Source organism: Corylus avellana, chromosome 6 (genome assembly GCF_965113065.1).
Source record: "Corylus avellana chromosome 6, dhCorAvel1.hap1.2, whole genome shotgun sequence".
NCBI classification, from domain to species: domain Eukaryota; kingdom Viridiplantae; phylum Streptophyta; class Magnoliopsida; order Fagales; family Betulaceae; genus Corylus; species Corylus avellana.
Genome location: NC_142495.1, coordinates 16,889,376 through 16,904,063, shown reverse-complemented (window position 1 = coordinate 16,904,063; position 14,688 = coordinate 16,889,376). Strand labels below are relative to the sequence as shown.

Here is a 14,688-nt window from a genome sequence, read left to right as displayed (position 1 = left end):
TAGAGTTAATATAAAGCATTACAGTAGTAACTTTAATATGCATTAGGGCCTCGACATCTAATGTATGTTTTGAGTTTTGTGGCATTTATATTATTACTCACCATTCCCGCCATCCTGGATGTGATGCTTGTGGCTGTTTCAATCACTGAGCTCGGTAAACCTGCCACTTCTGCTAACAATAGGCCATAGTGTGGTACATGTCTTGGACCATCCTTCAGTTGAAACTGAGTAAGTAAATCAGATTCTCAGCTAGGAACAGAAAAGGGCTAAAAGTGAAAAGTTTAGAGAAAATTCTGATATCCTACCTGGATCTCATCCAAAAAAAAAAAAAAAAAAAGATATCCTACCTTGAAATCTAGGCGGTTGTTTCTTATGTCAACGTGAAAGTGAAGAATTTTCACATTTGGATAGATGGGTGCTAATTCTGACAGATTCTCCATATGAGTAGCAAATATAATATACCTGAAGAACATCAAGAAAGACAGTACTTTAATTCAAATGTGAACAAATGCACATGGATGAGATAATAGCGCATCACTTTTACAAATATTAAGGCTGAACACATTCTCGTCAGCAGCAATTCACCTGCCATAATTACTGGAATCTGTTTATTTTGGAAAATTAATGTTTCCCTTGTATTTAATAAAAATTCGTCTCTGTTTACGTCAGGCAAATACATGTTATTTTTAAAAATGTAATAGTTTGTTAAATATTCCATGTCAGATAGAGTAGCCATTTGAGGTTTGATTGCGTAAACTGCGTTTTAGCCATTTTATTGGCATAAACTTACATGCTTCTAATTTTTTTTATTCATAAAAAACATAATAATTGGTAAACGGGAAAAGAGTTTACGCTTTCAGAGATGACAGATATTCGCAGCAGCTCCATGCAATTGCAAAACCATCAGAGGAAGACGTAGCCCTCCCTAGCTCATCCATAATAATCAGACTCCTATATCCAATAAAACAGACGTATACATAAATTATTACGCATCCAAGGGTTAATAAACATTGTATAATATATTACCTTTCGGAGACATTTTGCATTACAAAAGCTGTCTCTTTCATCTCTGTCATGAACTGTAACACTCATATACAATAAAAACATGATCTTTCACTCTTATAAATATATTATATTCAACTAAGTCAGATGGTATATATACCGTACTGGAGTTCGATTCAAGATTATCCACTGTACCCATCCTTGTAAATATACGATCGACTACCCTTAAAGTTGAGAAGCATGCGGGAACATAGCAACCAATTTGCGCAAGAATAACTATAAGACACACTTGTTGAAGATAAGTGCTCTTTCCACTCCTGAAGGAAACAATATATGAACAAAATTATGCAAAATATATCCATGCGCTGTGGAAGTTTAGCGAAAGAGATTAATCTAAGACAAAGGACTGCATGCAGAAGAAATGTATAAGACAAAAATCTCTATGGTTTACACAGATTTGACGTTCAAGAGATTACCTACTTTTTGATGATAAAAGTACATATTCACCTCCCTTATAAGTACAGTTATCTGTGCATCGTATATGTTTAGGATACACAAAATATATTTGCAATAAAGGATCAAATGTATTCAAGACTGTAGATCTCATAGGGGAGATGTGGAGAACTTAGAATATAGAGAGATGAAGCTCTCTCATGGTCTTTCACACTCATCTTTCTGTCCCCCTCCCACTGGCTTCTCTTCTAGCTCTACTACTACACACCAAGGAAGACCAAAAGAAACAAGTAGAAGAAGAAAGGCAGTTTGCTCTTGTTTTTAGCTTGAAATCAAGCTGGCCCTTTCAAATTCAGTGTTATCTTGAAATCAAGCCGGGCTTGGGTTCAATTATTTAGAGCCGGTAGGTGGCTGGAAGTGTTCTTGCCTGAGGGGTTTTCATGTAGGTTGGTGCTGATCCATTGATTCAGGTGGTAGAAACAAGTGGAAATGTTAGGCTACTGGAAACCGTTGATTACAAGAAGAAAGTGTAAGTACTGGAAGGAAGGGCATGGCTGACCTGGTAGCAGATAAGAGTAATGTGGTGGGGGATGATAAGGGTTTGCAGAAGCTGGCTGTAGACCTATGGTGGATAAAGGTAGATATCAGCGATTGGTTAGCCTGTCTTATGGGTTAGCCTGTCTCACATCCATACCGACATTGCATATGTTGTTAGTGTAGTAAGTCAATTTATGCAACATTATAACTGATTCACAAATATAAATACTTATCGTATAAAAAAAAGACTGTAAACTTCATAATTCATAACCACGTCTTCCAAAAATTGATGCCAAGTAATATATAACTGTTCATTTGATGCAAATCTCTAGGACTTCTTAAATCTTTTTGAGCTAAAATATTCCATGTCGCAAATTTTAAGGGTACATATCTAAAGACAAGCAAGTTTTTGGGGGCATTTTTTAGGTAATTTTTATTTCATTCACCTGATTAATCTTGTTTCTTATACAAAAGTAGCAGCTACCTGAATGTAGGTAATTGATGGTTATTTGGTGCTGCTGGTGATTAATCTTGTTGAGAGGTTTGCATGAAGTAGGTTTTGAGAAAAGAGGAGGCTCGTTCTAAGATACGTAGCCTACCTCACACATATTATATATAAGCTTTGAGAATACATAAATGACCAAATTGCCCTCATACCCTAATACATTCTTCTACATTCTTCTAACACATTCTTCTACATTCTTCTAACACTCCCCCTCAAGCTGGAGCATATATATCATATAAGCCCAGCTTGGAACAAATAAACTCTAACCGGTTACGACATAAAGATTTTGTAAACATATCAGCTAATTGGTCTCCAGACTTCACAAATACTGTAGATATGTTTCCATTGAGTATCTTGTCTCGGATGAAATGACAATCAACCTCAATGTGTTTAGTCCTTTCATGAAAAACCGGGTTAGATGCAATATGTATGGCAGCCTGGTTATCACAAGATAATGGGATAGGAGTAGTAGTCGAGAAGCCGATCTCCTGAAGGAAATGTTGTAACCATGTCAACTCAGTAGTCGTATGAGCCATTGCCCTGTACTCTGCTTCAGCACTAGATCGTGCCACCACAGTCTGTTTCTTACTCTTCCAAGTTACAAGATTACCACCAAAGAATGTGCAATACCCTGTAGTAGACCGTCTATCTGAAGGAGAACCTGCCCAATCTGCATCAGTAAAACCTTCTACCCTAAGATGTCCATTTGGTCTATACAATATTCCTAGACCAGGTTGTCTCTTTACATAACGAATAATCCGAGTAACAGCTTCCCAATGTGAAACCCGAGGAGCCTCCAAGAATTGACTGACAACACTAACGGCATATGAAATATCTGGCCTGGTGATAGTAAGATAGTTCAACTTCCCAACTAGACGACGGTATCTGCCGGGATCTTCAAATAGTTCACCTTCATCCTTTAGTAATTTCTTATTTGGATCCATTGGAACATCAACTGGTCGAGAACCCAAAAGACCTGTCTCTTCTAATAAGTCAAGTGCATACTTTCTCTGGGACAAGTTGATACCTGTTCGAGATCTAGCAACTTCAATGCCTAGAAAATATCGAAGTTTGCCCAAATCCTTTGTATGAAATTGATCCTGTAGGAATTGTTTTAATCGGGCAATGCCTCCTGAATCATCCCCAGTAATGACAATGTCATCTACATATACCACAAGGAGAATATAGCCAGCACTAGTATGTAAGTGGAATACTGAATGATCTGTCTGACATCTCTGCAGACCAAACTTCAGTACCGCTTCAGAGAACTTTCCAAACCATGCCCGCGGTGATTGCTTGAGACCATACAATGCCTTTCTTAATTTACAGACATAGCCCTGAGACTCCCCCTGAGCGACAAACCCAGGTGGTTGCTCCATATAAACTTCTTCACTCAAATCCCCATGGAGAAAGGCATTTTTGACATCCAATTGGAACAAGGGCCAATCAAGATTAGTAGCCATGGAAATAAGAACACGAATGGATGAAATTTTGGCTACAGGAGAAAAAGTGTCATCATAATCAATACCATACGTTTGCGTATAGCCCTTAGCAACCAACCGAGCTTTCAATCTTTCAACCGAACCATCAGGATGAAACTTAACTGTGTAGACCCATTTGCAACCCACAGTTTTCTGATTAGGTGGTAAGGGAACAAGCTCCCATGTCCCATTGTGATGCAAGGCCTTCATTTCCAATTCCATAGCTTGCCTCCAACCAGAGTCAGATATTGCAGCCTGCACTGTCTTAGGAATAGAAACAGTAGAGAGATGGGAAATAAAGCAAGAAAATGTAGGGGATAAAGAACGAGTGGAGACAAACTGACTAATGGGATGTTGGGTAGTGCAAGAACGTGTACCTTTCCGTAGGGCAATAGGCAAGTGGTCGAATGGATGTGGAGGCAGCGGATCTGGAGACGATAAGGATGATGATGGCGGTGCAGGAGCTGATGGTCGAAGTCGGCGTTGATAAACTTGGAGTGGAGCAGGTTGGTGGTGAGGTAGCGAGACCAGAGGAGAAGGAGAGACCGGCACAGAGAGAAGAGGAATAGGCAGCGGAAGAGACTCGACATCAGGCTCAAGGGAAGAGTCACCCAAAGAGGTAGTAGCAGAAAAATAGGGGAGAGACTCAACAAATGTGATATCGGCACTAGTGAAGTAGCGTCGAAGAACCGGACTATAGCAACGGTATCCCTTTTGGGTTGTGGAATACCCAAGGAAGACACATTTAGTAGCACGAGGGTCAAGCTTATCAAATCCGGGACCCAAATTATGAACATAGCAAACACACCCAAAAACCTTCAATGGCAAGGAGAATGGGGAGGAAGAAGGATATAAAAGAGAATGAGGAGAGGTACCATCTAAGACCGAGGAGGACATCCTATTAATTAAATAACAAGCGGTGAGGACAGCATCACTCCAAAATTGTTTGGGAACATGCATATGAATTAAGAGACAACGTGCGATTTCTAATAAATGACGATTTTTGCGTTCAGCCACACCATTTTGTTGTGGAGTGTGAGCACAGGATGTTTGATGGATAATGCCTTTATCAGACAAATACGAGGCAAACGAATGAGATGTATATTCTTTAGCATTATCCGAACGCAAAATGCGGATTTTCTGAGCAAATTGAGTCTTAATCATAGTGCGAAAAAGTTGGAAAATAGAAAATAACTCTGAACGATTTTTCATTAAAAATAACCATGTCATACGGGAAAAATCATCCACAAAGGTCACAAAATAGTGGAATTTGTTGGCTGCGATATTAATTGGACCCCATACATCAGAATGAACTAACTCAAAAGCACTAGAAACCCTACTAACAACACGGGACGGAAACGAGACACGATGATGCTTGCTAAGCTGACAAGCTTCGCAAGGCACAGACGTCTCATGACGAAGACTGGGGACTTGATGCTTCAATGTAGAAAGGGAAGGATGACCAAGACGACAATGCCACTGAAGAGCGGAGGCCGACGACTGCAACGCATGAGAGGAAATTGTTGGTGCTAGATTGAGATAATATAGGCCATCAACTTCATGCCCCATACCAATCATCCTCCTCGTCTTGAGATCCTGAAAAATGCATAGAGAAGGATAAAAACTAACTGAACAGTTAAGGGATTTTGTGATTTGACTAATAGATAACAAATTAAAAGGAAAGCCAGGAACATGTAAAACAGATAACAACTCAATGTCAGGACTTAGATGGGTAGTTCCTAAGCCGACCACTTTGGATAGGGAACCATTAGCTAGGGTGACACTTCTAGGTGATGCGATAGGATGATAATTAGAGAGGAAAGTAGACGAACCAGTCATATGTTCATTGGCGCCAGAATCGATAACCCACGGGTTGCTAGTGGAGGATAAAAGACAGTGAGATGCAGTACCTGACTGAGCAAGAGTAGCAGTGGAAGAGGAAGAGGCCTGCTTATGGGCTAAGAACTGAGCATACTCATTTTTCGGGATGGAGATGAGATCATTCTCAAGGGGTGAGCTTGGAGTACCAAGTGGTCCAGCCGGGGCTAGAGAACCCTCATGAGAAGTAACCTGATTGGCAAACCCAGATGGTTTGCCATGTAAATCCCAACAAAAATCCACCGAATGGTTAGTACGACCACAATGAGTGCATTTTCGAGGCCCACGACCTCCAATGCGACCACCTCCCCGATAATCACGTCCACCACGAAAACCATGACCACCTCGACTACCCCGTCCACCACGGGAACTATTAAAGCTACCACGAGTAGCAATAAAAGCAGCACGATCACCATTACGTTCCGTGCTCAATAGAGAACTATGATCAGAAATAGTAGCACGCTGAAGCCGAGAAAAAACCTCAGGAAGTGATGGGAGGTCGGAGCCACCCAAAATCTGCGCACGAACAGACTCATACTCAGGTTTCAAGCCAAGTAGAAACCGAACCACATCTACATCTTGACGTTGCTTTTCCATTTTCTTCAAATCAGTGGAGAGTGGCTGATACATGTCTCTCTCCTTACAAATGGCGACAACCTGATTGTAGTACTCATCCACAGTTTGATTACCTTGCTCAAGCCCAAAGTATTGTTTACACACCTCATAAATCCGAGTGATGTTCCCAGTACCAGAGTACATATGCTGGAGATGATCCCAAATTGCCTTTGCAGTAGGAAGATAAAGACACGAGGATCCAATGTGGGGCTCAATACTGTTCAACATAAGAGATATAATTTGATTGTCGGCCTGGTCCCAACTACTTGCGGAACTAGGATCCGAAGGTTTCCCAGATTCCAAGTGAGAATACAAACCTTTCCCGCGCAAGTATATTTCTACGGATCGCGACCAATAAACATAATTTTTGCCATTTAGTTTCACAAGGGTCATAAGGGCCGGACCCATAGAAGCAGAAGTAATCAAATCGGAGTTAGGTGCCATAATGTGGTAACCAAAAGTCAACAACTACAAGATCCCACCAAAGAATAAACTACCAAGTAGAAATAGGCAAAAAACTCAACCAAAACAGACCTAATTCGAAACAAACTTGCTGCAAGTAACTTAAGTCAACTAAAAATAACCTGAACCGGGCTGAACAGGGTCAGAACCGAGCTGAACAGGGTCTGAATCGGGCTGAACAGAGCTGAACCGGGCTGAACAGAGTCTGAACCGGGCTGAAAAGGGCTGAACCGGGCTGAACAGAGGCTGAACCGGGCTGAACAGAGCTGAACCGGGCTGAACAGAGTTTGAACCGGGCTGAAAAGGGCTGAACCGGGCTGAACAGAGGCTGAACCGGGCTGAACAGAGTCTGAACCGGGCTGAAAAGGTATGAACCGGGCTGAACAGGGTCTAAACCGGGTCTGAACCGGTATGAATAGTGTCTGAACCGGTCTGAACAGTGAAAAATCAAAACGCGGACAGCCTTATCCCGGTTTGAGGTTGGGATATCCTTATCCCGAATACGAGCAGCAAATCCTTGTAACCAAACACCAAGCTTCTTCTTTGTAAATCGCCGGAGAATCGCCGGAAAAGGACCAAACGTTGCCGGCGACACTCAGATCGTGCAGAAAACCACCCAGACAGCGCCGAAAATCACTCAGACAGCGCCAAAAACCACCCAGACAGCACCGGAAACCACCGATAACGTGCTGGCGACACCCAAACCGTGCCGGAAAACACCAAACGACAACGCACAGACCCTCCGACGACACGCAACTACTGAGAATGCGCCGGTGACACTCAAATCGTGCCGGAAAATACCCAACGACAACGCAAAAAGCAGTCAGCGACACCCAACACCGGTCTCCGGCTACCACCGAGAGTTCCAGCCACCACCTCAGGCAGAATCGGCCGACTACACCAACCAACCACCAAAGACAACGACTACACCAATTCTGCCGACGACAACGGGTCGAAATCCAACATTGGAGATGGCTCCGAGATCACATTATTGGTGAGAGTGAGCTCGGCGCCATCTCCTACCACGGGCATGAAGCCCAAGAATTTATATTTCTTCAATCAGCAAGATGAATGGGGGCGAGAGATAAAAAGGAACAGATAAGACGTTGGAGAAAGGAGAAAAATACACGATATTAGAAAAAAGAATAAACCCTAGGCTCTGATACCATGTTGAGAGGTTTGCATGAAGTAGGTTTTGAGAAAAGAGGAGGCTCGTTCTAAGATACGTAGCCTACCTCACACATATTATATATAAGCTTTGAGAATACATAAATGACCAAATTGCCCTCATACCCTAATACATTCTTCTACATTCTTCTAACACATTCTTCTACATTCTTCTAACAAATCTCATAGATTATGCACGCATAAGTACCCCATCCTAGGATTCAAAACTACATCTGCATTGTTGAAAATCATGTGTTCTACCAGTAACTAATCGAACATGTGTTCTAGGGTTGCGCCCCTCTACGCTTTTCAATGAATCACTTATTTATCAAAAAAAAAAAAAAAACTAATCGAACAAAGCTACATTTTTCTTTTTTCTTTTCTCTCTGATATTTTCCTAATTTTTTCCAAACAGTAAAAGAAAATGAAAAGATAGAAATATATTCTCAAGGAAAAGACAATGCATTAAAAACTTCAATCTACATGCAAGGAACAACTTCAATGGGAACTTTTTTCTTACATGTTTGGCCCCATGACAATCACCATATTTGATGCTTCTGAGAGAAAGAGATTGTTGGGCTACAAAACAAAAAAGTTCAACTCCAGAGGTACTACAGAATATTTGGAAAAAAAAAAAAAAAAAAAAAGGGACTGAAAGTGACCTACATAAGAAAGAATCTGATACAAGAAATCAAACTATCGAAAATGGGAAAATGGGAAAAAGAAAAAATACATACGACAATGTCATTGTGTATGCTTTCCAGGATGGGGTGCCTTCCAGCATCAATTGCCATTGGGCCATTATCTGACAGAAGTGTGACACGTTTAAGCATATCCTGTATTTCACTTCCAAGATTCACTAGAGAATATGGCCAGAACATACAAAATCACACACCCGTAAATTCTGGTCTGGTATATCGATCAACAGGCTTAGTGGATATTGTATGAGCAAATGAATTGACAATCATATCCAAAAGGCATAAGACCTCCGCAAGCAGAGTGAGCACAGAGACATCCTCCCGTATGGCATCTAAAAGTGCTGAATGTCATACCATAAAGTAAATTTATGTCCATAAAGCATAATAACACTTTTAACCAAGGGCATAATGAACTTAAGAAAGAAAGGTGCACGTCTAAGGATTTTGTTTGATCATTTACCCAAATCTTCAACGATTTTACATGTATAAAAATGCCAAGAGTAATATATATATCCCAAGTTTCAAAGATAAATGGAATTCAAGAATTGGCATTGAATAGCACTAAGCTTTTGTTGGTATCCACAGTGCATACATGAGATACTAATGGCATTACCATAAGTGTTAGAACAAAACTACATTTTACTATATAGTGACATAAAATAAGAGAAATAACAAACAAATCGAGTTTATGCATTTTTAAACGAATGCATTAGGTTGGTTGGTTGGTGTAGTCGGTCAATGATATTTGTGGAAGTTGGTACCATCTACAGTGGCCATAGACAAGTGACGAGGTGGTTTGGTGATTTAGGTGAGTGGGCCTCGATGGATATTCCGTGGTTGTGATTAGTTGTGGTTCCTTTCGTCATCGTCACAATGGTCGCCAGCAAATTCTGAGTGACACCGGTGACTTTCTGGTGGCTTTCGAAGACAAAGTCTGTTAAGTTAGGAGTGCTCCCCGTCTCCTATCCAGGATAAGGTTATTCCAAACTCAAGTCAAGATAAGGCTATCCGCACTTTAGCTTGGGCATGGTCCACAGCCCAAACTGAGAATGGGTTAGGCCAATTCAGCCCAACTCCATGTCAGGTCGAAACCTTTCCTATATCGGGCAACCCGGTTCATCAGCCCGGCCAACTTCGATTTTCTAGTTTTGGTCACCACCCAGTGTGGTTCATCGTATTTATGCCAGTCCAATCCAGTTCAATCCATTTATCGACCAGTTCGGGAAGGTTGATCCACTTTACCATCGGTTCAGGCCGGTTTAGGCCTGTTCAATTCATTTTGCAGCCGGTTCTGGTCAGTTTTTGTCTATTTCATTTGAATTTGACAAGGTTTGAGTAGTTTTTAGCCAGTACAGGTCTACTTAAGCCAGTTTCTGTTCATTTTACGCACTTTCTTGGTTGTTTTGCTTCGGTTTGGGGCTGTTTCTTATGAGTTATGGCCTATTCCAACAATGACAGTGGTTCTTTGGCTGGTTATTGTAGCTATTTGGCATTGTTCAACACTACCAACACATTATGGCCACTAAATCAGATTTAATCACTTTAGCTTCTATAGGTAATGCTCCTATGACATCGGTGAAACTAAATGGAAAAACTATGTTTAATGTTGCAATCGGTGGAGGTATTCTAGAAAGGGAAAGGTCTGTATCATCATTTGCAATCAGGGAAACCTTCGAACTCTAGCTCCCTGAGTCTTTGGAACCAGGAATACAATCAAATTATATCTCTTATATTGAACAGTATTGAGCCTCACTTTGGATCCTCATTTATCTATCTTCCTACTGCCAAGGATATCAGGGATTATCTCAAACATATCTACTCTAGCACTGAGAATATTACTCAGATTTATAAGGTGTAAACAATATTTTGGGCTTGAGTAAGGTGTTGTGGACGAGGATCACAATCAGGTTGTGGCCATCTGTAAGGAGAGGAACATGAATCAGCTGCTATTTTTCTTCTTTCAAATTCTTGTATGTACTCTCTTCTCTCTCATCCACTCCCTGCCTGAGTGTAGGCACGTGGGTGGCGCGTGAGAGCTGCTTGGTATTAGTTTTAGGCTGGTTGGTCAGTGTCATGGCTGCTTCGAGAAGGTGGTCTGTGGAGTCTAAAGATTTTGAATTGTTGATTAAGGGAGGGGCTTCAGGGGTGAGGATTTTTGAAAGAAACAACAGGAAATAAAGGTCTATTTTCATGCAGAAGGATGAGTTAGCGTAGCTGGTGCGCACAGTGGAGGAGTTGGTGGCAGTGGAAACTTCTGAGGTCTTTTGGGATCAATCTAGAGCAGGGTATCCACAAATAATTGCGCAGAAATGTTCTAATAGGCATGGGCGCTTTTTGACGGTAGAAGAATTTGATGGAAGGAATAGGTGTGGCTCGATCCTTATTCCAAAAGGACGTTATGGTCAAGGAAGCAAACGTTTTATCTTGGAAGTGCGTTTGGCTAAGTCATCTCTTTGTGAGGTCCGAGAGGTCAGGGAGGGCAAGAAGGATAAGGTGGGGACGGGAAGGAGGAGTTATGTGGAGGTGTTGGGGTTGTCGGTGCAACCGGCGAAGGAATGCTTTAACTCTTTTCCAAAGCCGATAGCCAGGGTGCCAAGGTGGCTGAAAGAGACCTTTGAAGAGATGGGCAAGCAAACCCAAGATTCTAACAAACAAGTGGTGGGCTCAAAGAAGACCCATGCTCCGGTGAGGACTCTTGGTGGTCGCGCGGTGGTTCCAACGAAGACCCATACTCCTGTTGAGGCGGGAGCGTGCAACCCGAAGGATGGGGGAATTTGGGGGGATTATTGTAGGGCTCCGGCAAGTAGTTTCCAACCTCCGGTGAGCAGCCTGCACCCAACGGCAAGGTTGTCAGCATCAAACCTAGGTTCTGAGCAATTGAAGGGACGGGAGGGGGCTGGCAGTTACGCTGAGTAGTCCTTCTTTAGTGTAAAACTCGAGCTCATCAACGCTAGGGAGATGTTGAAAAGGCTAAAAGGAGAGCTTGACGTGGGATTGGAAAGGCTAAACACGGTGATTAAAAATTTGGAGTTTAGGAGTGATAAAACAAAGTTTGGTGTGGCCCAGTCCAAGAATACTATGAACGGGGCTTTTGTTGGGCGGCCCAAGTTGGATCGTGGTAAGTCTTCTCAGCCTATCAAGACTTATTTTAGGAAGAATACTGTATGGCCCAACTCGGACTTTGGTACTGGTCCCGGCCCTGTCCGTAAGGTCCTGGTCATTCAAGACTCTTTTGCTGTGGAGACTGTGGCGAGGCCCTTGGAGAAAGGGGAAGGCTCGCGTGCAGGTCTGAAGCCGATAGATGCGCCTGATTTTTTGGCAGGCGGTCCCACTGCTCCGATGTGCGCCACTGATACTCCTGAGCTATCTGCCTCTAGGTTGCTACTCTCTGCCAGGGCTCCCTATGTTCTCCCTTCCCTGCTGATCGCATCTGCGTCTCTATAGCAGAGGCGCCGACGAAGGTTGCGTCGCCTGGAAAGGGGCCGGAGATGGTTGTTCGGACGAGGGTTGGTTATCTGGGCGATGGTTTGAAGTTGGGGTCTTCTGTTGCGCCGCCGAAGGTTGCATCGCTTGAAAAGGGGGCCGGTGATGGAGACTCTGTTGAGGGATGGTTTTCTGGGTGATGTTTCAACATTGCGTTTCACTGTTCAGGCGATTTCGTTGATGGGATTGTGCGATTCTGCCTTGGGTCTTCTGATAAAGGCACAGAATGTTCCATTCACTTCTGACGATTTTTCTGATCCAGTGTTTGGTCTTGCTGATCAATATCGTCCGACTAGTGGTTCATGCGGTTCTGTCCTAGGTATTTTGGGTAAGGAGCCTGGCACTTGGGTGATGCCGGTCCATTTAGGGTCTGTTGCCAGTGATTGTGCGGAGTCTGAGAGGGAAGAGAACTTGGGCTCGGTCTTGCTGATCAACCTCTTGTGTGGTTCTGATCTGGGTATTCTAGCTAAGGAGCCTGGTACTTGTGCGACACCGGTTGTAAATTTGGGTGGAGCTCTCCCTAAAGAAGAGGATTCCTTTTCTTAGGAGTCGTTCGTTCCGAATTCCTTAGTTGAGGAACCGTTGGTGGTGCAGAAGAGGGTGTTTATAACAAAGGCTTGCAAAGAAGTTGGCCTCTCTTGCGATGGAGAAGAATGGAAGTTTGAGGAGACCATAGGGCTTCTTATTGCTGACAACAAGGACAATGAAATGGAAAGGGGAGAGGGAACACCTACGGTTAAAAAAGGTATGAGAGAGCTCAATAACTTGCAGTCTTCTGTTAATTATATGGAGAATTCTCTGAGGGACAGGAATAAGGGGAGGGTCAATCGAGTTAAATTATGAAGCTCAAGATTCTTACTTGGAATGTGAGAGGTTTAAATGAGGGATAAGAGGTTGAGGGTTAGAAATCTTCTCAGAAGTTGGAAGGCAGATTTAGTTTGTTTTCAAAAGACGAAGATGGACTTTATTTCGTTCAGCTTTGTGAGGAGTTTATGGGGCTGCTCGTATGTGGAGTGGTGCTATGTTCCTTCAATTAGGGCTTCGGGTGGTATTTTGCTCATGTGGGACAAGAGAGTTGTTGCTAAGGTAGATGTTGCTTTGGGGAGATATGTGGCGGCCTGCTCCTTCAAAAATGTTGATGATGGTCTTGTTTGGGCTTTTGCGGGGGTGTATGGGCCTAATAGAATCAATCCCAGGCGTCTTCTTTGGGAGGAGCTGGCAGGGGTCATGAGTTGTTGGGATATGCCTTGGTGCATTGGTAGGGATTTCAATGTTACTCTTTATCCTAGTGAAAGGTCGAGGGGTGCTCATTCTCGGTCTGCAATGAGGGATTTTGGTGATTTCATTTCAGAGCAGGGCCTTATGGACCTCCCCTTAGTTGGGGGCATCTCAACTTGGTCTAATAATCGTTCTTGGTCTAGGCTTGATAGCTATCTCGTTTCTCTGGATTGGGAAGCTCATTATCCGAACTTACGACAAAAGAGGATGCTTCGGGTATGCTCCGATCATGCTCCTATTATTCTGGACTGTAACTTATCTCCGGGAGGCAAAAGACCTTTCAAATTTGAGAATATGTGGCTCAATGTGGAGGGTTTTGTGGATAAAGTTCGTAGCTGGTGGGACTCGTTTCAATTTCATGGTACTCTGAGCTTCATTCTTTCTAAAAAGTTGCAAGCTCTGAAGTGGGACATTAAAAGATGGAATGTTCAAGAGTTTGGCAATGTGGGCGCAGGTATTAAGGCGCGTATGGATGATCTCAAAGCTCTAGATGGGGTGGAGGAAGAGCGAGGCTCATCTACTGAAGAGATTGGGAGGAAAAGGTTGCTTGCTAGAGAGTTAGAATCCTCTCTCTTACAAGAAGAAATTAGATGGAGGCAAAAATCTAGGATCCGTTGGTTGAAAGAGGGTGATAAGTATACGAAATTTTTCCATCGGATCGCTAATGCTAACAGAAGACAGAATTCTATTGAGTCTCTGAATATTAATGGCACTACTACTTCTGATCAAGAGGCTATTAGTAATCATATTACCCATTTTTACGAGTCGCTCTTTACAGAGACTCTCAGTTGGAGACCGAGGTTGGATAATCTTCATTTCGACATATTGGATGTTGATGAGGCCTCCAACCTGGAAGCTCCTTTCGAGGAAAAGAAGGTGTGGGAGGTGGTTAAAAGACTGGACAGGGACAAGGCTCCAGGCCCGGACGGCTTTTCTATGGCTTTTTTCCAGGACTGTTGGGATGTGATCAAGTTGGACATTATGGCTGTTTTTGCGTTGTTCCATGATCGAGGTAAATTTGAAAAAAGTCTTAATGCTACGTTATTTCTCTTATTCTGAAGACTCATGGTGCTACCGATATGAAGGACTTTCGTCCGATTAGCCTTGTGGGGGGGGACCTATAAGATTA

The 14,688-nt window shown here is 42.7% G+C and overlaps 2 protein-coding genes across 3 annotated transcripts in view; both read right to left on the bottom strand.

Annotated features, from left to right (window-relative positions):
• Positions 1-14,688, bottom strand: part of MSH4 (MUTS-like protein 4) — a 46,404-nt gene that overhangs the window by 1,556 nt on the left and 30,160 nt on the right. For both annotated transcript variants that reach the window (XM_088517114.1, XM_059600689.2), the window contains exons 16-23: positions 8,996-9,139; positions 8,838-8,905; positions 8,621-8,679; positions 1,163-1,319; positions 1,027-1,079; positions 853-951; positions 348-462; positions 102-224 (exon numbers count right to left, since the gene is read on the bottom strand). In XM_088517114.1, the coding sequence (XP_088373240.1) occupies positions 102-224; positions 348-462; positions 853-951; positions 1,027-1,079; positions 1,163-1,319; positions 8,621-8,679; positions 8,838-8,905; positions 8,996-9,139 (818 nt within the window). The remainder of the gene's footprint in view (positions 1-101; positions 225-347; positions 463-852; positions 952-1,026; positions 1,080-1,162; positions 1,320-8,620; positions 8,680-8,837; positions 8,906-8,995; positions 9,140-14,688) is intronic.
• On the bottom strand, positions 5,493-8,271 carry LOC148584952 (uncharacterized). Its single transcript, XM_088517947.1, has 2 exons — positions 5,811-8,271; positions 5,493-5,574 (listed from the first exon to the last, which is right to left on the bottom strand). The coding sequence occupies exons 1-2, from the start codon at positions 6,913-6,915 to the stop codon at positions 5,537-5,539; spliced, it is 1,143 nt and encodes a 380-aa protein (XP_088374073.1). The 5' UTR covers positions 6,916-8,271; the 3' UTR covers positions 5,493-5,536.